The 24298-nt window shown below is 37.8% G+C and overlaps 2 protein-coding genes across 3 annotated transcripts; both read left to right on the top strand.

Annotated features, from left to right (window-relative positions):
* Positions 1 to 185: 185 nt before the first annotated feature.
* Positions 186 to 10022, top strand: pias1b (protein inhibitor of activated STAT, 1b). The gene is made up of 14 exons (XM_004069608.5): positions 186 to 320; positions 1712 to 2144; positions 2327 to 2411; positions 2983 to 3030; positions 3673 to 3763; positions 3849 to 3983; positions 4068 to 4173; positions 4640 to 4713; positions 5002 to 5162; positions 5632 to 5765; positions 5845 to 6019; positions 6105 to 6241; positions 6367 to 6404; positions 8036 to 10022. Exons 1-14 carry the CDS (start codon positions 297 to 299, stop codon positions 8372 to 8374), a joined length of 1980 nt encoding a protein of 659 aa, XP_004069656.1. The 5' UTR covers positions 186 to 296; the 3' UTR covers positions 8375 to 10022.
* A 402-nt stretch (positions 10023 to 10424) lies between these two features.
* Positions 10425 to 13948, top strand: morf4l1 (mortality factor 4 like 1). Of its 2 annotated transcripts, none has more exons than XM_023955779.2 (12): positions 10425 to 10644; positions 11096 to 11142; positions 11237 to 11304; positions 11397 to 11483; positions 11594 to 11671; positions 11764 to 11789; positions 11913 to 12004; positions 12473 to 12574; positions 12665 to 12753; positions 12850 to 13022; positions 13373 to 13457; positions 13539 to 13948. In XM_023955779.2, the coding sequence occupies exons 1-12, from the start codon at positions 10605 to 10607 to the stop codon at positions 13621 to 13623; spliced, it is 972 nt and encodes a 323-aa protein (XP_023811547.1). In that variant the 5' UTR covers positions 10425 to 10604; the 3' UTR covers positions 13624 to 13948. The 2 variants fall into 2 exon arrangements, with proteins under 2 accessions (XP_023811547.1, XP_078805467.1); XM_078949341.1 differs by having other exon boundaries at positions 10530 to 10644; positions 11569 to 11671.
* Positions 13949 to 24298: the final 10350 nt, after the last annotated feature.

The raw sequence follows: 24298 nt of genomic DNA, 5'->3' as shown, positions 1-24298 counted from the left end.
ATACGAATACCAGATAGTAAAACCACAAATGTGGGCCATTTATTGTGGGATGTAAAAATTTGTTTATTTGAGTGGAATGCAAAAATTAAGAAATGTGGACTTTATCGGTTTGTGTAAGAAACAGAGTAAAAGTAAAACATTAAGCCTCAGTGCTACCTTTTTTTATTTCTGTTGCAACAGCGACCCCATCTGTGCGCTGGTGCAAACAAGTGAAAGAAGGATTTCCCCCTCCTTCTTCCAATGCTGCTCAGTCCCTTGGGTGACTGTGTTTGCGCCTGCGCACCTAATGGAACAAGATGGCGGAGAGTGCGGAACTGAAGGTAAAGCGGGTCTCCCCAGTAGCTTAACAAACATAGGGCTCACAGACTATCAGTATCATTTCTTCTATTGTCGCTGTTTTTGTTTGATATCAGGGACACGAATGGGCTAGTTATTTCGATATAAGACAACGGAACAACAGGACATACTCTGTTAGCATACTGGCTAGCTTGTTAGCATTAGCTTTGTTATTGTTGCCGAGGTTCCGTTAGGTTTTCTCTGCGGTTCACCTGCACAGAAGGCCACATTCTATCAACAACAAATACTATCGCCTAGCACTGTCGGTTGTTTTTAATCCAAAAGGATACTAATATAAAAGATTTAATGTTTTTTTAGTAAACGTTTTACTGATTGGTGTTGTGGGAAATGGGCTGTGGCTATACCCTGGAATGCAGGTTAACTTCATTTCTGACACATGGATAAAAGTCATATAGATATAAATATTAACAGCCACTGTGACCCTACGTAAAGTAAAAAGAAAAGAAAAGTATATCCTCGATTAAATGATCATATGAGTGTTTACAGATATCTAGTTATGTTTCATCCACGTACACTTGCCAGTGGTAGCTATTATGCTAACTAAATCTGCGCTGTCCACCTCGCCCTTTATGTTATTAACAATTTAACATGGATATAACACATACATTAAATTAACTCTTCTCTCTTTTAATCCATATCGCAATCGAAATTATTTAATGTATACTAAACTATCTACTTAGATCTATTCTTTAACATCATCGTGTATATGTGTTAGCATACTTACGAGCTAAAGGAGTCTCCACTGTTAACTTAAGATTATGATTGGAATCTGATTGTAAAAGCTTATGTCATTTTCATTTTTAGAGTGTTTAATTGTACCGTCTATTTCGTTTAACACACAATTTGTTTGCGTCGGTTTTTTAAACTTTATGAAAATGCAGTAAAAATTTGTTTTCGTTGTTGATCGATCATGATCATCATGCTATAACAAATTGTATTTTTTGTTTCCCCAAAAATTTGGTGTTTAGTCGTTTTTTACCTTATCTAATTTCTTAACACGTATAAGAGTTTCAATTAATCAACGACTTGTGAAGGAAGACTTTAATTTATTTTCTTTAAGCTGTTTTATTGCTAACACAAATCACTTTTGGCATAACCAGAGACAATACCAAACAAAACAATGCATGGGAAATTTGTTTGAAAGCTAAAAAGGCCACAATAAATTTGTTTTTTTAAATACCATCCAAATAAAGTCATTTTCACTTCAGACAGATTTTTCTTTGAAAATTATGCTCAATAAGATGTTTAAAAGTCTGAAAATCAAGGAATTCAAATAATTTCAACAATTCAATACATAAAACTGTTTTTTTTCTTGTTTTAACGATGTAGCTTACTATTTTCTTTCTTTTACCAGCAAATGGTAATGAGCCTTCGAGTTTCTGAGCTCCAGGTGTTGTTGGGCTATGCTGGGCGGAATAAGCATGGGCGCAAACACGAACTTTTGACCAAAGCTCTTCACCTACTCAAGGCTGGCTGCAGTCCTGCTGTGCAGATGAAGATCAAAGAGCTCTACAGACGGCGTTTTCCAACAAAAATGGTTTCGCCTGTGGACCTAGCTCTTCCCGGTGTTCACTCTGCATCCAGTTTGCCCGCTGGTTTGGCCCCATTAGGATTTGACAGTCACGGATCACCTTCACCGCTGTTGCCCGTTTCCCTACTTGGACCTAAGCATGAGATGAGTCTGCCTCACCTCTCCTCCGCCCTGCACCCTGTGCACCCTGATGTCAAGCTCCAGAGATTGCCCTTTTACGATGTGCTGGATGAGCTCATTAAGCCAACCAGCTTAGGTGGGTGCATGGCTACCTTGTCAGTTTTGTTTATAGTGAAAACACTTCTCCATCTCATACATACCAGTGAAGAGTTTTGGCTGTAGATATCTAAATGAGGTCATCAAGTGCAACGTAACTTATATAACTAAATATATATGTTTTTTAGTTTCCTCTGACTTGACTGTGGATTCTTTTCATAGTTTCAGACAACACTCAGCGGTTCCAGGAAGCATGTTATGCCTTTGCATTAACTCCTCAGCAGGTTCAACAGATCAGCAGCTCAATGTAAGTACAAGACTTCTCCTTTAAATATCCTCTCTGATCATCTTTTGGTCTATTGTAAAAGCATTCCCAGTGGTATTTTATTTAAGATTATGCCATATGTAGCAAAAAAAAAGTTGTTTTCAAGGTCGTGGTCGCTGCATAGCGGCAGTAGTTCATCAGAAATTCACCTCTTGAGTTGTGGCTGCTCCAGTTGGCACAGAGCAGGTCCCCCCCTCTTCCCCTCCCTGTTGCTGAGAACTTGGAGCAGGGAGCTTTCGGCCCCGTCATATTTTTTACGTCACAATAGACTTTTTTTCAAACTGCTTTTTTTCTGGCTACTGATTATCAACAATTTGTATAAAGTAATGCTTAGAAAATTCAAATTTCAGCTTACTTTTCTGCATGAATGGCCGCCATTATCATACGAATGCCGCTAAAACATGTTATACACAATTTTCATCAGACTGGGTCTTTAAATAACTACTATTGACCACTGTTCTAGGTTCAAACATGCATTGAATTATATTAAGTTATATCAAAATCTAGTTGTCTAATTTTGACTAAGCTCATCATTTGTTTTAAAATTCTTTAGGGACATATCCGGGACCAAATGTGACTTTGCTGTTCAAGTACAGTTAAGGTATGTCTCAAACAGTTCATTTCAGTGTCACTCTAAATGAACAAATGTATTTGTGGTATGTCTGTTTAAAGCCTCTTCTTATTAAACATCCTGAACTAGCAACATCCCTTGAATGCCGCAATTCGATTGTTTTAAGTTTGAGCAAATACATGTATTTAAATATTTCGCTTTATGTTTGTTTTTCTGTAAATACAATTTTAGTTTAAGTTTTTACTAGTAAACACTTCTTAGCTGCATGATTGTTAATATTGAAGGTGATTTGCCATTCATGTCAAATGTGGAAGGGTACATGCAGGGTTATTTTTAGTTTCCAGACCAGACACTGCAGGTGTGTGGACACGTTTCTACCATATTAGTAAATACATTCAAAATGTCACAAAAGCTCCACGTAGGGGCACTTACAGACAACTGTAATGTAAATTTAGACCATTTTTTTTTAAAGAAACCAATTCTTGAAAATACAAAATAATACAGCTGAAAGGTCTTAAACTTCTTTTGCGTTCAAGAGATGAACAGCTGTCTTTAAAAAAACTGAAATAATGAAAAAACTAAGCTATTAAACTAGAGCTATTGTAAAAGATGTTGCTTAAAAGGAGCAAACTTACAAAAATATAAATGTATGTCATTTTTTTTGTCTTTCAGATTTTGTTTATCTGAAACAAGTTGTCCACAGGAAGACCATTTCCCTCCTAATCTGTGTGTTAAAGTGAACGGCAAACCTTGTAACCTTCCGGTGAGGACCGGCACGTGACGTTTAAATGGATTAGTGCATTTCTTCCAAAGAAACTAATGAAATTTCCATTACATGTTGCCTGCAGGGATATCTTCCTCCCACCAAAAACGGAGTTGAACCAAAAAGACCCAGTCGTCCAATCAATATAACGTCTTTAGTTCGGCTGTCCACTACTGTCCCAAACACAATAGTGGTGTCTTGGACTTCTGAAATTGGGAGGGTAGGAACCTTGACACAATATTGTAAATCCTGGTATAAAATGGGACGGCATGATGTGTAACTATTGTTTTTGTTGTGTGGTCAGAGTTTTTCCATGGCTGTGTATTTGGTAAGACAGCAGTCGTCTGCCGTTTTGCTGCAAAGACTACGGGCCAAAGGAATCAGGAACCCTGACCACTCGAGAGCTCTGAGTAAGTCCCTGCTTTATTTGCCCTTTCTCTTCTGTTGTGTGAAAAAAGAAAGAAGTTGCTCCCTTTGTTTTCTCTTATAAGTTTCTGTATGCTTTTGTGTACATTCCCCACCCCCACCCAGAAAAACAAGGGGGGTTAGGAATGTTTTTACTTCCTTAAACATTCCTGGCAAAATTCTTTTGTTGCTTCTCTATAAAAGGAGGCCGTTGTTGTTCCAGTTCAGTTTGTAACAAATCTTCGTGTTTATTTTTATGGGTTAACCCCGAACCCTAACCCTAACCCTCCTGCAGTTGTGTTTTCCTGAAGAATGCGTTTTATAAAGAGATGAAAAACATTTAAGCCAATTTAGGAACTGTAAAAGCAGGTTTAGTCGCCACATTTGCTTAGAATTCCTGTTTCAGAAGTGGTGGCGTGCTGTGGCAGCAGACTTGTGTTTAACTTTTGTTTTTCTACTTATATCTCACAGTCAAGGAGAAACTGACAGCTGATCCAGAGAGTGAGATTGCTACCACCAGTCTACGAGTTTCTCTGCTGTGTCCTGTAAAAATTCTTTACTTACTTTGTTCAAATAATTGCTAAAAGTCTTATTGCTTGTTGTTGTGGGTAAAGAAGAATTTGATACAAAAGGCTAGTTATGAATCATGATGAATATAAACAATTCTTCAAAGAATGGGACAGTCAACACAAACTACTTTGTCTGAATGTTTTTTATTTTAAAATTGATTTCTACTGTGTCAGAGGCTGCTTTACCCTTCAACTCCTTTTAATCAAATGTGATGATTTGCTTTGTTCTGAAAACTGATGTTGCTTCTATGCTCTGTGTTAAAGCTGGGAAAAATGAGGCTGACTATTCCCTGTCGGTCAGCGACATGCTCTCACCTTCAGTGCTTTGATGCTACTTTATACATCCAAATGAATGAGAAGAAGCCGACCTGGGTGTGCCCCGTCTGTGACAAGAAGGCACCATATGAACACCTCATTATTGATGGGTAAGCACAATAGTTTGGTACTTTTTTGACCTGCGAAAGTCATTAAAAAGAGTATTGGTGTGGACACAGAACAAGTGTTGGGTCCAGAAGATTATGGGATATTTGCGTCTTCCACGTTCGATCCTATTTGAGAGATCTTGGAAGCTTTTGTGCACACAACTTCCTTTTTTTTAAGCTGTTTTAATGGGAGCCATTGCAGTTCTTTTGGAAAATATAGCCCATACTGTTGTTTTTAGAGGAATTTAGTTTAAGATGCAGATTGTTTGTTTTAACCAGAACTCTGCAATTCTACATTTTATAGCTAAACCTTTTGTGTAATTAGTTTTGTGACAGTTCAATGTTCTGGCTTCTGAATGTACTTAAATCTCTCAAAGCTGTTAAAGTGGTTGTTTTTGACTCAACAGCTCAAGGCAAATGAAGTGCATGTTTAATAAAAGTATTGAAATAGCTCATTCTCATTGTTTTACAGGTTGTTCATGGAAATTTTAAGTAGCTGTTCTGACTGTGATGAAATCCAGTTCAAGGAAGATGGAAGCTGGGCCCCCATGAGGTCAAAGAAGGAGGTGCAGGAGGTGTCTGCTTCCTACAACGGTGTAGACAGTGGTACGTAGCCAGCTCACTTCTGCCTTCGTGTTCTAACTGTCGCTCTGGAGCCAAACAGAAATGTTCTCCTTTGTTGCAGATGTGTCGAGAACAGAAGCGAATGAGCAGAAACGAGGATCATCTCATGATAATAAGAAAGTGGATGTGATTGATTTGACACTGGATAGCTCCTCTGAGGAAGAACAAGACGACGAGCCACCACCCAAAAGAGTCTGTCCGTCTCTGTCGCCTGTCTCTCCACCGCCCAACAAGGGGTGAGCTCGAAAAGAACAAAAAAAGCCGTTTTGTGTCTCTTTGCTCTCTTCTAACTTTTGTTGTCTTTTTATGTCTTCATTTAAGAGTTTTAAATCTGCACAACCAAGCTTCCCCTGTGGCTAGAGCTCCTAGTATGCCCCCTATGGAGACCAGCTACATTCCTCCACCGCCGCCTCTTATCCAGGATTACCGCCACTATTATCACACCAGTGATTTGCCAGGTAGGACATAAGAAGAATCCAAATATCGTATATTTAATCTCATTCTATCAGATTTTAGACTGTGAGTTTCATCAATTTGTTCTGTCTTAAATTAATTGTTTGTCCTTTTTTTTTTTTTTTCACAGACTTAAACTTCTTCTCCTTCCTCCAAGGAGACAATCAGGTACTTCAACATGCTTTACATGAAAAGTCTCATATGAAGAGCAACATGCTGACATTGGCTCAGGCGGTTGAGCAGGTCGTCCAATGATCGAAGGGTTCGCGGTTCGATCCCCGCTCCCACCAGCCAAATGTCGTTGTGTCATTGGGCAAGACACTTCACCCTCCTTGCCTCCAGTGTGGCCTCCACTGGTGTGTGAATGTGCATGAATGAACAGAAAATGGCAGCCACGCCTCTGTCAGTCTGCCCCAGGGCAGCTGTGGCTACAACAGTAGCTCACCATCACCAAGTATGAATGAGGAGTGAATGAATAATGGACACAATGTAAGCGCTTTGAGTGTCTGGAAAATCCATTATTATTATTATTATTATTATTAGTTGTATTGATTATTGCATTCAAAATATATCTATTTTAAATAGCCGGTAAGTCAATTCCAGAACCACATGTTGATAGGCCATCTTTTAAAAATGTTTATATTTCAACACATAAACAACTTCTTATACCAAAAATGGCGAGTATTAGATTAGAAAGCCACTCTGATGGTTTTCTAACGGCTTTATTAGATGGTAGAGTTTGCTGATAGTCTTTGCAGTGTTCGGATTATGTAAACTAGGGCTGCACGATATGAGGAAAACTTGCGATATGCGATATTAGTGATCAATATTGCGATAACGATAAATTTGCGGTAAATAAACAAATAGAAAAATAAACAAAAACATCATTCCCATTTGATTGCAACAGTTTAAAAATTATACTCCAAATGACCCTCATCGACATGGGGGACAAACGTCAGGGTGGCTAACCCTGGTCCTCAAGAGCCTCAACCCTGTCTGTTTTCCAATTCTCCCTAGACTGCTCGATAATGATAACCAAAATCAGGTGTGTTCAGTCAATCAGGATGTGAAATCACTTGAGTCAGCCAATCAACAGCAAGCTGGTTAAGGAGAGCTGGAAAACAGGCAGGGTTGAGGCTCTTCAGGACCAGGGTTAACATAATAGGCCTCCATCTGATTGGTCAACAATGGGAAGGCGTCCATCTGATTGGTCAAAGCATAAAGGGATTTATTTGATGTGTTAAATGCTTCAAGCTGCTAGAAGATTGTTTTAACACATTTTGGGTTTGCGATTTATTGCGATATTCGCCGTCTTTTGCGATATGCATATTGCAGAGCTGGATATTGCGATAACGATAAATTTGCGGTATATTGTGCAGGCCTAATGTAAACTGATTCAAAGTGCTGTGGACTTAAACAGCAGGGGGGAAAATCATTTTGGCTTCACTCCCAGAAGGACTTTACATATATTTTAACCTATAGATCTTTTGTATGCATTGATGCAAACAATGTTTGTTTTTTTAGAGCAGGATCAAATACATTTTGGGGGGAATTTTTCTTCTTAAAATATCTATTCTGACAGGGTGAAAGTTGTTAAAAAGAATGACTGCTTTGGGTTATGTCTTCAGCAGCTGACAGTGTGTATGTTAGGTAACTACTCACAATAATGCAAATTGAAATATTCTTGTTGCTTCAATACATGAAAAGCTTACTGTGCAGAATATTTTTTTATCCATGGATTTAGAATGTGAGTGTGGTTACTGTTCACTTAAGTAATTCAGTCTCCTCTCTCCTTCCAGCATTATAACATGGCAGTGATGGCTGCAGCAGCCGCGGCCTCAGCTTCCGCCCCAGAAGACCACGAACTGCTCCTGAACCGTTTCCTGCCTTACAACTCCTCGCAGTTATTGCGGGAGCAGCCGGGAACTCCTGGGAGCAGCACGTTAGCCGCCACCAACGGAGGGAGCAACAGCGGGAGCACCAGCAGCCTGGTTTCTTCGAGCAGTCTGCGAGAGCGCGACAAAGACAGAGACAGAGACGCCCACAGCATTTCAGGATTGTCGAGGTCTTCAGTTGAAGCGGCAGCAGCCGCCGCCGCCATTTATGGCTCCATATCTGACGTTATCTCTCTTGACTAGACCGACACAGAACTGACACTCAAGGGAGACCTCAAACAGGAGTTCTTTGTAAATAAAATAAAAAAGGAGAAGAAAGAATACCGTGCTATGTACAGAGAGGAAATCTATTTTCATTTTTACTTATCTTATGTATATAAACTTAGGACACCTCCTGTCCGGTGAGTTACTTCAGTTGATATTTTTCTGTGAATACTGAAGGGTTTTTCCACACCTCTTCATGTGGTCCCTTGATTATATTGTAGCTTTTGTACCTGGTTTTTACAATTTTGTTTCAATATTTCATGTCAATGGCATTATTTCAGCATACATGCACAGAAGTTGAAACATCTTATGAAACATATTTGGATTATAAAGCAAACAGGCAAGCCACAGCAACGCAGAATGAAGTGTTAACCCTTTCTGCTTCAAATCTGTTATTATTTTTTTTGTCATCACTGTAGATTTATTTTGGAGACATTCATGCTGTGGTTGTTTGTTTTTTAAGGATTTATTTATGATATAAGTTATGTCGGATGTCTGCTATTTTTAAAAGAAGCATTCCTTATGCCTCTTCCAACGTTGCCACTAGAAATATTCAATCAAATGTGATATCTTTGTGTGGTTATAACAGAATTCTATTTCCTCGCTTCGTTTCCTCAAATCCCATGTGAGTAATGTTTTAAGTTATTCGGGCTTTACGTAAAATAGATTTTTGAATTGGAAAAGTCGGTGTGTGAATGAAGGGCAAGGGTCCCACAATTGGACCTTTTATATATAGTAGACGTATATCTATATCTCAAAGAGCTGCAAAAATTTAGCATTTTCATTTTAAATCTAGCAGTTTACTTTCTCTATTAATCTTCTTGTGTACAAGAACAATTAAATGACCATTTACCACGTTTCTGTTCCACTTTTAAGAAAAGGCTAGTTTCTGCGCCTCTTGAAGTTAGTTTTTCTTTTAAAATAAAATGGTATGACTGTTCTCTTAATACAGATGAATCATTGCATTTCATCTTTTTTGTTGTAGCACTTGCCTTTTATTTTATTATGTTCTTTTTTTTTTGACATCAAGTCTGTGGAGCAGTGAAGTGTTTCCATCCACATCTACCTGAAATCTCACCGGTTTGAGTTCTATGCTGTTCTGTAGTGAGGCCACGGGATGCATAGCATGTTCTGTTTGTATCTGCAAAGCCTTTAACAAACCTGTCATTGCTTAGCCTTGGAGTGAATCACGTGATGCATTTTGGCCAAGAGGTTTAAAATGATTGAATTTATAAATGGATGCCTCCTTTTTTTTCTCAAACTTGTGCTTACTATTAGGATTATTTATTATCATATATATTTTCAGCATTTGTTTGATTTGTGAATATGCATTGCTGTCATTGTGATATTTCTTTTGTAATTATATTATTAATGCTATTTAAAGATGTCACTGTTGCTCGACATGCATTGTAACATTTTCAGTTTCTGTCTGTTGAATGATGTCAGTAACTCAATAGAAGGTTTTGATCATTTTAAAACAGCTACATGGTCTATTGTGTTAATTTATTGTTTTGACACTCATCAAAATATATTCATTTTTAAAGGCTTTTCTTAGTATTTCCCTCTGTTACACAAGACAGCAGTTTCATGCAGATTTGCTGAAATAAAAGTTCTCAGTATAGAAAAATGATTTCCTGTTTGTGATCCGAGAAAGGGCCTTACTTGGCTATTTAGAGCCTTGTGTCTATTGTTTTTTAGGTTTTATTTAAGAGGGGGGGTGTCTTAGTAATCTTTTTAACTCTTGCAAATTAATCTTTACTACATTATTTTGATTTAAATACCATAGAAAAGTAACCAGAACAAAAGCAAATATGAACAGAAAATAGCAATTTCTCAAAATGTATCAACCGGAACACGTGGTGTGGTAGTGTAATGCTGTAGCAGAATAAATTGTATACCTTTTTGATGGTGGTTTGAATGGATGTCCACAACACAAATTCAAGAGTTGTATTTTATGTAATTTATTGATAGCAGTTAAAAAAAAACTTTTTTTAAGGCGAATTACTTCTTCCACTGACTTCAAGTATACACAAACAGCCCGTCTTCCTGCGAAGAGCTGTGCACTCCAGGGATGTCTTCTTTCTTGTCTTTTTTTGTCGCACAATTTAAGCGTCATCGCGCAGACCATGACGTTAGTAGTGAGATGCGCCTTTGCTAACTGTAATGGGAGCTGGCGATTTTTTCAAAATTTTTATAGTTTAATCTGTGAATGGCGCCAAAACAGGACCCGAAACCTAAATTTCAAGAAGGTAGCCTCTTAACTATTGTCCGAGTGTCCGGATAACTGGCTGTGTTTGTTTCTGAAGCTAACGGAGGGATAAACACAGCTATGGAAAGAACACTGTCGGCGCGGAGCTAGCTAGATTAGCATTTATTGTTGTAAGCGTTTAATGTTTTAATCCAGTTAAATCTTGTGGTTATCAATGAATAATTGATGTTATTTGTCGCTAAATTATTAGTTTGAACAAAAGTTGTCAATTTAATGTATTGATATTTTAATTTCCCGCTATGCCCGTCGTTTTCTAATTGACCTTACCGCGCATGTCTCTTTAACTGCGTCTAGATTCATCACTAAACGCTTTATTTGCTTAATTTACATCATAAATATTTTTAATCGTTACAAGTAGTACCGCGTTAAATCACTAGACGTTAGCGAAGCAGCTAAAGCTAACTTCCTTTTTGTTTTCCCTCCTACTTCAGGTGAAAGAGTGCTGTGTTTTCATGGGCCATTGCTCTACGAAGCTAAGGTAGGCTGTCGGAGTTAGCCTGTCTCTTTGACGATGCGACCCTCCAACGTGTTTGATTCACTTTGATCACATTGAAGTGTGCCTGTTTTTGCAGTGTGTTAAAACAAACATCAAGGACAAACAAATCAAATACTTCATTCATTACAGTGGCTGGAACAAAAAGTAAGTTTTAGGTTTTTTTGTTTGTTTGTTTGTTTTTTACTACCTGCTGCTTAGTGAAGTTTCTTCCAGTGACTGAAATCCTGCTCTTCTAGCTGGGACGAATGGGTTCCTGAAAGCCGAGTGCTGAAGTATGTGGACAGTAATCTTCAAAAACAAAAAGAGCTTCAGAGGGCTAATCAGTAAGTTACCTGATGCTGAACTTTCACCCTGCACTGTGAAAACTTCAATATCCACTGATTTGACATAATTGACTTCCTAACCAAGTATTGTTTTTTTTTTGGAAATTTAGAGACCATTATGTAGAAGGAAGAATGAGGGGTGCTGTGCCGAATAAGAAAATACCTGCTGCATCGCAGAAAAATGATGTGTGAGTGAATGTTCTTTGTGTTGGTGGTGCACTTTGATGTCACTCAACGTTTTTGAAATTATCTATATATTTTTCTTTTTTAAATTCCACAGAAAAACCAAAAAGAACAAACAGAAAAGTAAGTGCATCATCCTTTTTTTTTTTTTTTTTTTTTTTTTAAAGCCAAGGTTTGTATTTTGATATGATCTGCTTGCATTAAGAGTTAAATATTATCCTCAATAGCACATTTGTTTTTGTGCAGCTCCTGGAGCAGGAGAGGGGACGAGTTCAGGAGGAGATCCAACGCATCCTCCACGAAAGAAGAGGGCGCGTGTTGACCCCACTGTGGAGAGCGTAGGTTTTTGTTGTAATCGTGGGAAAGCATGGGATATCAATATTCTGTATTTTACATTACACAGCAATAAAATAATGTTTTATCCTATTTTAAAGCTTCCAGGGTAAACATGTTTTTGTAATTTTTTTGTTCATGTTAATTTAGTTATGCACACCACTGGATCACATTATGTATATTAAAGGAGCTGAAATGGTGATTCATAAGAACTGTGTTTTAGCTGCACAAACAAGCCTTATTTAAATAGAAAATCCACCCAATTAGTCAATTGGGTGCTATAATCGCTGTTGACATTTTCCACTTTTGGGATATATCTGTTGTAGTATTTACTCATTTTCATGTACCGGTAGTTGAATTCTACTAGAAACCTGGTTCCTGCTACCTTCCACTGTTGTATTCATGAAATTCCTCATTTGTAAAGACAATTTTGCTCTAAAATAATCGCTCAAGTATTTTTTTTTTTTTTTTAGGAGGAAACTTTTATTAATCGAGTGGAGGTGAAAGTAAAAATCCCAGAGGAGCTGAAACCCTGGCTTGTTGATGACTGGGACCTCATCACGCGACAAAAACAAGTAAATGTTCTTTTTTTATGTTTTTACCTTCCCTTTAATAAAAGCGTGTCCATGCTTGAAGCCCTTAACCATATGAACTCTTGTCTCCAGCTTGTCCATCTACCAGCCAAAAAGAATGTTGATGGCGTTCTGGAAGATTATGCAAACTACAAGAAATCAAGAGGAAACTCCGACAGCAAGTAAAAGATCCTTTTCTTTTATACCAGCTACAAAATAAAAAGGAGACTGGTGTTGTGATTTTGTGTAGACGCACGTTTCTCTTTCCGAACGCTCAGGGAATTTGCTGTAAATGAAGTGGTGGCGGGTATCCGGGAATATTTCAATGTTATGCTGGGAACGCAGCTTCTCTACAAATTTGAAAGACCTCAGTATGCAGACATCCTGGCCAATCACCCTGACACTCCCATGTCTCAGATCTACGGCGCTTCTCACCTGCTCAGACTCTTTGGTATGCTATCACTTGTGTTTTTTTATTCATAAATTCCAGGTTTCCTTTGTAACGCAGCACAGTTGGCTGTTGCCTAACACAATGATACCAGTAACTTCTTTGGGTATTTAAACAGTTAAAACTTTACAGGATGCTACAGAAAAAATGAAGTTCTCACTTTCATATCATGAGCACGGTTTTCCAAACTTTAGTCCAGTTTTTGTCAACCATAGCCTCACTGACAGTGTGGTCTCATGCCTCATGTTCTGATATTAGTTTGACATTAAAGAAGTGAAATCCGTGAAAGACCTTTTAAGGATCAGATTTCTGATTGTTTATTAGTTTCTTTTTTTCTGTTTCTATATTCAAAGTGAGAATTGGAGCCATGCTAGCCTACACTCCACTGGATGAGAAGAGCCTTTCTCTGCTGCTCAGTTATCTACAGGACTTTCTGAAGTGAGCTTTTCTTCTTTTTTTTTCTTTCTAGTCTTCTAGTGCAAATGACGGTTGAAATGATGGTGTGAAATTGTCTTTCAGGTATCTGGTGAAGAACTCTGCTTCACTCTTTAATGCCAGCGATTATGAAGTTGCCCCTCCTGAGTATCACAGAAAGGCCGTGTAGAGTTTTTTTGTTTTTTTTTCTCGGATCCCCAGCCTTCATCCGTTGAACTTTGGAAATCTCATTTTCAAACACTGCGGTTCACCAAAAACAGAATTTGGGACAGATTGGACCTTTTTGGTTATCGGGAAGAATCCGAGCAAGATGTTAAAATGAGTCCTAGAACTCATTTTCCCCCCTCTTTTTATTTCTAGTTTTCTTTTTGAATGCAGCACATTTCAGTTTTTCCTGACAAACATTTCTGTTCAATGTTATCTTCTCCAAGAGTCCTTTCATCATGTTGCTCTTGAAAGCGTCATTATTTTGTAATAAAAAGGTTTTTCTTTTTTGTTGTTTTGTGTTCTGCATTCATTTTGGACGTGTGAGTTTAATGTTTTGTCTGTAGGAGTTTCTTTTTTTTAAAGTTTTGGAGAAAATCTTTGGTTTCTCAAGCGTTCTATCAATTTCTTAAGTTGCAAAAAATTATATTATGGTTGCCATTTTAATAAGTTAAAACCCCTTTTTTGATTAAAAAAAATAAACTGCTAAATTGGATGCTTGTAAAACACGAGAATTAAAGTTAATAGAGCTACGTCTTAATATTTGCTCGCAGACTAATTTACTTTTTCAATAAAACATTTTTGTGCTGCAGTAAATATTTAACAGATCATTTAAAACTTCTTAAACATTTCTTTGGACTTGCCTGAAATATGAACTGTGGTTTTCCATATTCCATTTGTGGCCTTTTTTCACACTTGTATATCTCTCAGAGAATTTTGATCTGATCTATTTTGAAATACTTTTAAAATAATTTCAGTGTTTTATTTATCCAGCAAGGGTTAAGTCTTTAGTCTGTTTTTAAACTAATTTAAAGCCAATTTAGCCTTAAGTATGGTTGAGCAGGCTGCATGGTGGTGGAGTGGTTAGCGCTTGCCTCTAAGCAAGAAGACTGGTTTGAATCCCAGCTGGGTCCTATCTGTGTGGAGTGTGCGTGTCCTTCCTGTGCATAAGTGGGATACATCCGGACACTGCGGATTCATTCTACATTCCCAAAACATGCTTCATAGGTCAATTGGTGACTAAATAGTCCCTATAGGCTTAAATGTGAGTGTGTGGTTTTCTGGTTCTGCATTTGCCCTGTGATGGAGTGGCAAACTGTCCAGGCTTTACTCAACCTTCATCCATCAGTGACTGGGATAGGCTCCAGCAACCCCATGAGCCCAGTGAGAGGTTCTGGAAATATGGATTAAACTGATAGCCTTCAACCTGTTAAAATCACCAGCTTTTTTCAAGCTATTCAATGGCTTATCTTTTGTTTTAAAAAAACAGACTCAGTTTACTTTCATTTAATAAAAACAATATTTTCCTGCTCTATTTGAATCAGGAATATCTTTTTAATGGGAAAAAGTTGAGTGTAGTTGAATTCTGTCTTTTTGGGTCAAAAATATATTGTGAGTGCAGACCAGAGTGGTCATCCTCCTTCCACTATTTTTCCACCTTTGCTGCAAATGTCTTAAAAGAAAAAGAGGAAATTACTCTTTGTTTCAGGCTGATTTGGGGCCTTTTCTGTTTAATGTCAGCAATTCTTTTTACAAGAACAATCTGGAACTTTTTAAGCTCTTATAAATCCAAATTCCCCCAGCTTTAAAAAAGAAAACGGTAGATGTATTTCACTGGAAATCTGTCCCCTATAGCTCTCTGATGGCTTATAAGAGTCCATCAGAAATGCTGACAGCCAGATCTGTTCATGGAAACACCTGAGCGAACACTCAGCGATCCGCTTGCCTTTACTGCCACGTTTGAGGCTTCAGTCGGTCTTCAGGGGCTTCCATGTGACCCAAGTGACCAAGGAAACCTTTTAAGGCCGCCGTTATGTGATAGATGAGGAAGACATCTGAATGATATAGCCAATGCTAATGAGGTGAGCTTAAATGGGACTGATGGTTTCGGCAGGTTTTCCTGCAAACGTTCTGCTCTGCCAAAGAGAGGAACCAGACTTGAAATGTGGTTCTTTTCCCTTTTGGGATGAAGTCAGTCTTAAATGAGAGTATTGAGGTCTTTCTTAAAGCACTATAACACAGATGCTGCTGAAACAAAGTGGTGCACAGCTGCAAACAAATACATCTAAAAAAAAAACAACTTCATTAAATTCAGATGAGTTAAAGCAAAAAAAAGATAAAATCATCCTGAAATAGAAGCCTCAGCAATGTTGGATTTTTAGAGATGTTATATAAAGAATGCAAGGAAGCTTTACACATGGACTATTTTTAATTTAACCAGAAGGGGGTAGATATAAATCTGACTGTCATCAGCACAGCAGTGAAGAAAAACTGTTTTCTCAGAAAGTAATTAAGAGAAGGAAGCATAGAGGGGGGGGCAGCCCCAAAATCAAGCCCCGTGGAACCTTGCTGGACAGTGGAGTTGTGACAAAAGGAAAAAATATATATACAGAATGGGTGATATTTAGGCTGCCAGATTAGATGTAGACCACCTAAGGTCAGTACCAAACCTTTGCACAGATTTATGTAGCCTGGACAACAAAACCATACGTCAAGGCAGTTCGACATCCGGAACTAATCAGCAGAAAACCGTTCTCTAGATCAGGGGTTTGCAACCTGAGGCTCTGGAGCCACATGTGGCTGTTTTACCCCTCCATAGTCGCTCTCTGGCTGAAGAGAAATAAAATAATAGCCGTTTTCAAAAGTAAGGGGGTACCTAATTAGTAATCATTTAGTTTATATGAGCTAAATTTGAAATTTTAATTCTTTGCTCTACACTTTTCCAAGCTTTTCTCAAAATCAGCACAGTCAAGATTTTTTGTGTTATGAAGTGATCTAGAAATAAGGAAATTAATATTAAAATGAGTCTAGATCCTTTTGCTCCAAAGTCTTGAGATAAAAAAAACCTTCAAATTTCACAATGATTGATTGCTGATTAATTTTAAAGGATGTTATTTTAAAGTTCAATAAAGTTAGACTGGAATTTATTGAAATTTAAAAAGTGCTAGTTTTAGATTTTATGAGGATTTATTTAAATGGGCCAACTTGTACTAGGATGATAGTCTAATTTTGCTTACATTTTGTTTTAAAATGAATCATGTTACACTAGTTTTTGTCACTGTAATCAAAATGAATTACAATTAAGTATAACAATTAAAAAAATGCAGACAACTTGCTTAGAACTAGCAAAAAAAAGACAAAACTTCTTGTTAGGCTGTAAAACATTCCCTTTAAAGTAATTCTATCTGACAATTTGCTTTTTACATCGATATTATAAGAGTTCTTGTTAAGTAAAATTACTTTCTGTATGGACAGATCATGTTACTACTTTCTAGCGATTTTCTTATTAAGATTAACTCATTTTTTATTTTTGCATTGTATATTGAAGTTGTTCTGAAGAGACTGACATTGTTCCGCTTAAATAAGCAAAAAAGCAGCTTTTGAGACCTATTAACATTTGCTTATTGTCTGAGCTGAAAGAGCTAGTCCTGGTCAGGTCCTGAAGGTATGAATTTTAGTCAATCACACCATGAATCCAGGTGAAAATGGGCTATGAAACCTGCACATGTCAGCAGTAAATAAAGGACCATCAGAATTCCTGCTGTTAAGAATTTAGGATGCTTTTCAATACTTTTCAAAATGTTTGATTTATACAAGCATCTACACTTTCCACTACGATATCATATAATTTAACAGTTTATCCAAAAGCCTAAGCCTAATATAAAGGTTCACAAAACAGAGATTTTTACTTCTTTGTATGTCAAGTATTCCAAGTTAGTTTCTCCTGTTTTTATTGTCAACAACTGTAGATGCAGCTATAGCTAATGACCACTAGATGGCAGAGACGATGCCAAAATGATTAGTTCCATTTGAGGTGGACTTAAAATTGTAGTCATTTTTTGGGCTTCTCATCTAAAATTGTTAATCTCTCTGATTTATTCTCCAAAATGATTTCCCTCCCACATAAGCAAAAAATAAAGTTGTCAGAATCAAAAAAAAAGCATAAAAATGTTATAAATGTTAACAAAAAATGACTTTTTAACCACTAAGACTATAAATATCCCAGATAATTAGATAATTTTGCAGACACCAACGTTTGCTCTATTGTAAGACAGTGGTATTGGTATCATTTGTGGTTGATAGCATTTATTTCTGTGTATTACTCCTGCAGAAAGGATCCATCTGCTTAAGCTCTTTGAGGCGAAAGACTGTCAAGTGTTTAATGTGGTTGTGAATGTTTCCCCAGACGAAAACTTAGTGGTAGACTAATTACACAATGGGCATGCAGCCTCGGTAGCACACAGCTGCCAAAGCCTTGTGTGACTGTATGTCATTAGTATTGGAAAAGTGCCTTTTCCACAAAAGGTTGCGGTCACTCTGAGCCTCTAAAACATGAAAGCACCTCTTCCGCTCTCCTGGAGAAGGAATTTGCGAGACATAAACAGCCTGTAAAGTGGAAAACTACATCTGTGTCCATTTGTTTTCCTGACAGGCCGCCAGATTTGGTGATTCTTACTAAGGTTCTTTCCAATAACAGTGAATTGGCTAAATAGCAGAAAAGGACGATGTGATCCATCTGTTTTCAATGTGGCGTGGCAGTGGTTTTATGCTCATGATCTCAGCTCTGCGGGGCCGTATGAAGCTGTGGAGACTTCAGAACGTGTGTGGGCTTTATTTTCTTTACTTACACCCTCAATTTAAAGTAGACACTAAAACATACCACAAATGAATAAGATGCACAATGGAATAGAGGCAAGAGGAGTGCTGTCCTGGATGACACAGATGGTCATAGTTTTATTTGTGATAGTTTCATGTTTCACAGTGAAACCAAAGAAATTCTGACCAAATTTTGTGAGACAAAAGCAGCCCTCTGTCAACAACATGAAAGTAAAAGAGCTGCAAAAGTGCAAAAACTCATCTAACACTGTTTAGCAGCTAGGATCAAATGAGCCATAGTTAAATGCTAATTTAATCTACAGGGACTTCACCATTTCACACATCACCTTTGCAGAAAACGGAGGCTTCTTTTGATGTCGAGCAGGGATATCTAAATCGCTGTGAACTGGCAGCTCTGAATATCTAAAAAGATAACCCTCTGTCTTCCTCCTTCATTAGGCGGAATACTGAGCTAAAATACCTTTTTCATGTCGCCACAGTAAACAGCTTAATGTGCTCCTCTTTCATCTGCTACTCCCCTGAGTCTCCATGCTGCTTTGATCCAAGCCTGAGTGTCTGGGTACGATTGCTCCTCTTCACTGTAGATTTGTCCCAATGTTAATTTGGATTTTCTGATAAGCCATTAAAAAAAAAAAAAAGATTGAAAAAAACGCCCACTCACACAGGATGCTGGTGTCATTTAACTTTCATTACTTTGAACATAAAGACTGAGGTCTTTTTACTAAATGGTTGCTTCTCTTTAAAAAAGAGAACCCTCATTGCTGTAAACCAAAATGCAAGAATGTTTGAAATATTAAATACAATATTAATACAAACTACATCATAATATGCACTGTGTCTGCTAATGCAAATTTATTTGGACAATAAAACCCTTTTTTAAAGTAAATAAAACACTTAAATTCCTATCTTCCTGTGCCGCCTGCAGAGGGCAGACTAGGCTTAGAATTAGGTCAAAACTGAATCATTTGTCAGATGATTTGCCATTTTAAACTGCACAAAAGTTAAAACAAAGGAATGGGAAATATATGCAACAAAAGTATTTTAATAATAGTGTAGCTAAGTGCCATATATAGGGTTTGCATAGAGGTCCATGGAATAGGTGGAGGTGTCTCTTTCAACTGAAGTGATCAGAGGTTTATCATTAAAGAACATCAGGGATGATAGCAGCATGTGTCATTCATGTCATTTTTCTTTTTTTCCCCAATCAGAAATCTAGAAATTATACAACCTACTTAACACAAATTCTTAGTTTACTCTTTGTACTTCATGTAAAAACTGTTTGATTCCAGAAAAAATAGGTAGCTTTTAAAACGTTTTATTCTTTTCCATTAAGAACATGCATGTTTCACAGCTACAGTTTGCAATATTAATGTAATGTTTAGTGCTAATTTCCAGATGTCCAGGTGCTAAAAATTGTGTATTTTTTGCAGTTTTCAATACAAATTTTAAAGCACTTAAAGAAAAACATCCATCCATTCATTTTCCTAACCCAATACATCCCTCTTGGGGTTACGGAGTCACTGGCTGTCCTAGCTACTAATCTCAACCCGGGACAGGTTGCCAGTCTGCAACAGAAAAGTCCTATTTTGATAAAAAAAGTTTTTCTTTGTATTCTCGTATATTAAAGTGAAACAGTTCATCTCTGTTATAAAGTAATGCAACATTTCAACTAAGAGGATTACCTGATTAAACTGCACATAAACCTCTGTAATTTATTATTGATATGTAGATTTTCTGGTATTGCCAGAATGTCACAAGTTAATATTTTACTATTTTAAAATCCTGTGAATTCTCTGCAGTAAACAACAGAATACAGATAATAATACAAACAATCGTGAACCATCTTAGGTTTCCTGAAGAAACTCACAAAATATGTATTTTCAACCATTGTAGCATTTTCATCTGGATGAATAGTTTGACGTGGTCAAACAGAAGGAGAACAGTTTAAGAAAATAAAAATGAAAAAATACTCATCATCGCTTTCTGAAGAATCATAGATGCAAATGGTTGAAGTTGTTGGAGAAAATCTAGTTTCAAATCAACTTTTGAATTGACTTGCATATATTTTTTAAAGACTCATGGATTTCTAACTTTGGTAGTTAATGTTTATGACATCTGACCTGGTGCTTCACTAATTGATCACGATTGGACTCATAAATGAAATTACTCCAGCAACAGCAGGAAAATTAATGTCAACAGAGGTTTTTGAGAAACATTGCATCTCATGACAGAGTTTTTACAGGCTCTGAGCTTCAATTGAGCTTCAATAGCAACAATTAAAAAAAAAGAAAGCTGCTTCATGGGCAGACTATTGAGTGGAATCTTGTTTTTCCAAGCAGGAAGGCAGTGGCTTGCTTCAGGTTTGCAGGATTGTAACAGTAATATCTCATTAGGAGGCTCCAACCATGACAGTTACATCTCCTCCGATTGTGCTGCCAGTCCGTTCCGGGCTGAGTGATTCCTTCTGACCTCGACATGCCACAGCTCTGCCCTCAGAGCTCAAACTATCCATGTGGCTTGTTGACAGCTGCTGCCTTCTGGGGCTGCTAAGGATTGACCTGATGCTGACCTCCTGCCAGTCTGCTGTTGGAGAGTAGAGACCAATTTAGACTGGAAAGGAACGTGTGAAGATGAGAGATGTAATGAGGAGGAGAGGAGAAAGTCTGACACTATCATACGGCACAAATTTGACACACACCTTTGCTGGAGTTGCTGAGTCTAAATTTAACAAATGACAGATTTCCTTTGTGCTTCTAGTGCTATTTTAAAGTTATAATTATTTGTTAGGTGCAGAATAACAAACATTATTTTCAAGTCATCAAGTTAATACACAGAGTGTTAGCTTTCTGTGCATCTATCTTGGTTTGATGACTGTAGAGGCAGAATGGGGTGTATTATTACACATTCATAGGGAAATGTTAGGTGTCCTGGATCTTCACAAATAGTCTATCATCAGCAAGCGCTGCACAGTTGATCAGAATTAGCCTAGAATTTTTTGTGGTGAATATCATACAGAAGTGGCGGAGAATCTGTTAATGATTTATGCACCATCTGCTGTTGATGGTTGCGTTTTGAATGTAAAAAAAAAAAAAAAAAACTGCTCTCGCTGGATGTTTAATCACCTGACACCGTTGTGTTGGAACACAACAACAAAGCTGTTGGATGCACCATAGAATGAGTCGCTCAGATGTTTTGATCCTCCTCCATGATACCATGAGAAATTTATCGCTCCAGTGGAGAAATGCATCTGAAGGCTCTCGGGAGGGCTGCATGCATACAGATATACAGATAGAAGCAGCCTGTCACTGCGATTCCCTCCCCAGGTAGGGTTGCCATTCACACAACCAGGCTGAGGATGCCTCTGCCTTAGCACTGCAACCCTCAGGCCCCTAACTGAAAACAGTCAGCTGCTAGTTTGACTAAAGGTGCGCCTGGGACTTCCTGCACGCTTCGGGACACTCTTCATTCAACCTGGTCTGTGGCTGAAGCGCGTGTCTGCAACATGAAGAAAGGGGGGAGTGTGTTCTGACTTTAGAAGTTGAAGAAAACTTTTCAGAGGGGATTCATCGCCCCTTAGCTGAGAGAACAGCATAAATTATTTGTACTGGCAGATGTTCGCAGCCCCAAATATGCATGAATTTGTAGAGCTGGCAGGCTTCCCTCAGCCAAACGTACTGGTTTTCACTATGCGTGCAGGAGCAGTTGTTATTTTGGCTGTTTTACAGAGAGCATTAATCTGAGCTGTCAGCACCACCAACCACTTTGGTGGAAATTATTTCTCTCCTTAATAGGGGAACTCTGGTGCTACATTTCATACGGCGGTCAGGGGAACATTCTTGTTGGGTCTGTCATCAAGTAAGTGTTCTCCAAAAGAGAGGCTTCTATACTGGGCCTACAGCAAACTCTGTTTCCAAGAGATGAAACCATACATGTACCTCTCAAATTTGTTCCTGCTGATAGAGATGGAGAGGGCCTCAAACCAGGAAACAACAGAAATTAACAGTATATTAACAAATCATCGACTTTTCGCCTTTTTTTTTTTGACTAAAGCTAAAAGAAAGTTGAAGTAAAAGGTCTGTATTGCTTGTAATGTCTTTTGGAAAACTACAACTTATTTATTTGCTTGTTTTAAAGCAACAGTTTAAACTTGATTTGGGAAATATTATTTTCAGGGTCGGCAATATGAAATTCTTTGATAAAAATTTGACAGGTGTACTGATTTAACATGTATGAGTACTATATTTGTTTGGAGTATAAGTGGCAGTTTCATGCATCGTTTGGCCGGGGATGCTAATTATATATATGATTTTTTCTTCTTTGTTATGCTTTTTTTTGGCTGCGGCAACTCTAGAGCAACTTATAGTCTGAAAAAATGATAAATAAAATGTCAAAGCAGTGGAAAAATAACTGTATTGCATAATAGTTCTGAAATAGTAATTTTTACATTTTGGATTTACAATTTACAGTCCCCACATTTGAAAAATAATAAAGACTGGCACTATAGTCCATTTCTGACCTGAAGCGAAACACATGTTTTAGCACCTTCTGTGGTCAGGTATTGTGACCACAGCAGTGGTCATTATGTGAGCTCTACTGCGCATTTAAGAGGGGGAAAAAAAGCAGCAATTTGTAACAGCCGTTGCTCTCGAAACAACACGTTGCTATTTTTCCACACCTTTTATAGGTGTGTAGTCATGACCCAAATATGCTTCACACCTGCGTGTGCAGCTCGCAACAGTAAAAACGAAATATTCAAGCTATCATCAGCGCACCAGCATTCAAAATAACAGTAATAAAGGTAGATGAGAGAACTTGAAAATGTCACGCTGCATCTAACTGCTGAGGGAGAGAAGTGACTTAAAGCCTTTCCAACAGGAGAGCTTTGGCAGACTGCCACTTAGTGAAGTCCCCCTGAGGGCCCTTACTCTTGAATCAGAGAAAATGGGAATTACACATATTAAAGAGGGTAAACGTCAGTAATCACAGCATTGGGAGGATGCTTGAGGACTCATCACGCCTGCCTCTGCTTTTTTAGAGACACTCGTTTCAAGGAGCCACTGCGTTTAGGAGCTGACAGCAACACTGCGGTTACACAACTCAGGAAGGCATCCACCTACAAGATTCCCCACCAGCATACCTCTATTTCTTCTTATTATTATTGTCATCAATTTTTATTATTATTATTATTATTATGAAGGCATGAACTGCAATGACACATTCTGACCATGTTTTTATGCTTCCATCTGTCTCCATGACCTCTTTGTGCTTAAATATTTCTCAAGTGATACAAACAGTATCAGACCAAACGTTTTGAATGCCATACAAGACTGGTCAAACACTACAGGATTTTAATTGTAGGTTTCGCAGGAGGAGAACCTGAGTGATGTTTGATACAGATCATTTTATGTTCAAGGACAATAATTAGGGTTTATGTTTTCTTTAGTTAGCCAGTCTGTTATATGTGAGAGGCAAAGCAATAATTCAGCTAATTTATCAAAACTCAGAATCACTAAAAGAGCAGTGCAATTGGAGGTCATCAGGTCATAAATGGTAGGACTGATTTTTAAAACTATACAATTTTTCCAAGAGAGTTTATTTACAAAATAAATAGGATTGAACCTTGTGCTGAGCTCTGAGGGACACCATGCAGGGGGCGACTTTAGATAATAAATTAACAGAGATAAAGGAGGAGATCATGGACATGGAGTCATGGAAGGAGAAGCTGCTAGACCCTTCCTCGCTTTGTGTTTGACCTCCAGCAGAGAAGGCCAGACCATCTGGCTCCTTACCTTATAGCTCACAGATAAAATGCCAGGAGTCGCTCCTCTTGACTTAATGCTGTTGATACTCTGGCAGAAGACAACTCTTGAGGGAATCTCAAGTAACCATAAATATTTAGGCACCAAAGAGCTTTACAGAGTTTGTATTAAAAGGATTTATTGTTACCACAGCAGATGTGTCAGTGTCACCATCTGAAGACTGGAAGAAGCTGGTGTTTACACCACTGCAATTCTTCTAGAAAC

Source organism: Oryzias latipes, chromosome 6, assembly GCF_053564925.1.
Source record: "Oryzias latipes strain Hd-rR chromosome 6, Olatipes_Hd-rR_3.1".
Taxonomy (NCBI): Eukaryota; Metazoa; Chordata; class Actinopteri; order Beloniformes; family Adrianichthyidae; genus Oryzias; species Oryzias latipes.
The sequence above is the reverse complement of the archived record's forward strand: the minus strand, read 5'-3'. Positions and strand labels throughout refer to the sequence as shown.

What these genes read in the sequence shown, in the direction of transcription:
- pias1b (XM_004069608.5), top strand. Translation starts at nt 297, where the DNA reads ATGGCGGAGAGTGCGGAACTGAAG. An exon ending in GAGTTTCTCTGCTGTGTCCT is followed by an intron (nt 4,714 to 5,001) that starts GTAAAAATTCTT and finishes TCTGTGTTAAAG; the next exon opens with CTGGGAAAAATGAGGCTGAC. An exon ending in CTACAACGGTGTAGACAGTG is followed by an intron (nt 5,766 to 5,844) that starts GTACGTAGCCAG and finishes CCTTTGTTGCAG; the next exon opens with ATGTGTCGAGAACAGAAGCG.
- morf4l1 (XM_023955779.2), top strand. Translation starts at nt 10,605, where the DNA reads ATGGCGCCAAAACAGGACCCGAAACCTAAATTTCAAGAAG. An exon ending in TACAGTGGCTGGAACAAAAA is followed by an intron (nt 11,305 to 11,396) that starts GTAAGTTTTAGG and finishes CTGCTCTTCTAG; the next exon opens with CTGGGACGAATGGGTTCCTG. An exon ending in CAAAAAGAACAAACAGAAAA is followed by an intron (nt 11,790 to 11,912) that starts GTAAGTGCATCA and finishes GTTTTTGTGCAG; the next exon opens with CTCCTGGAGCAGGAGAGGGG.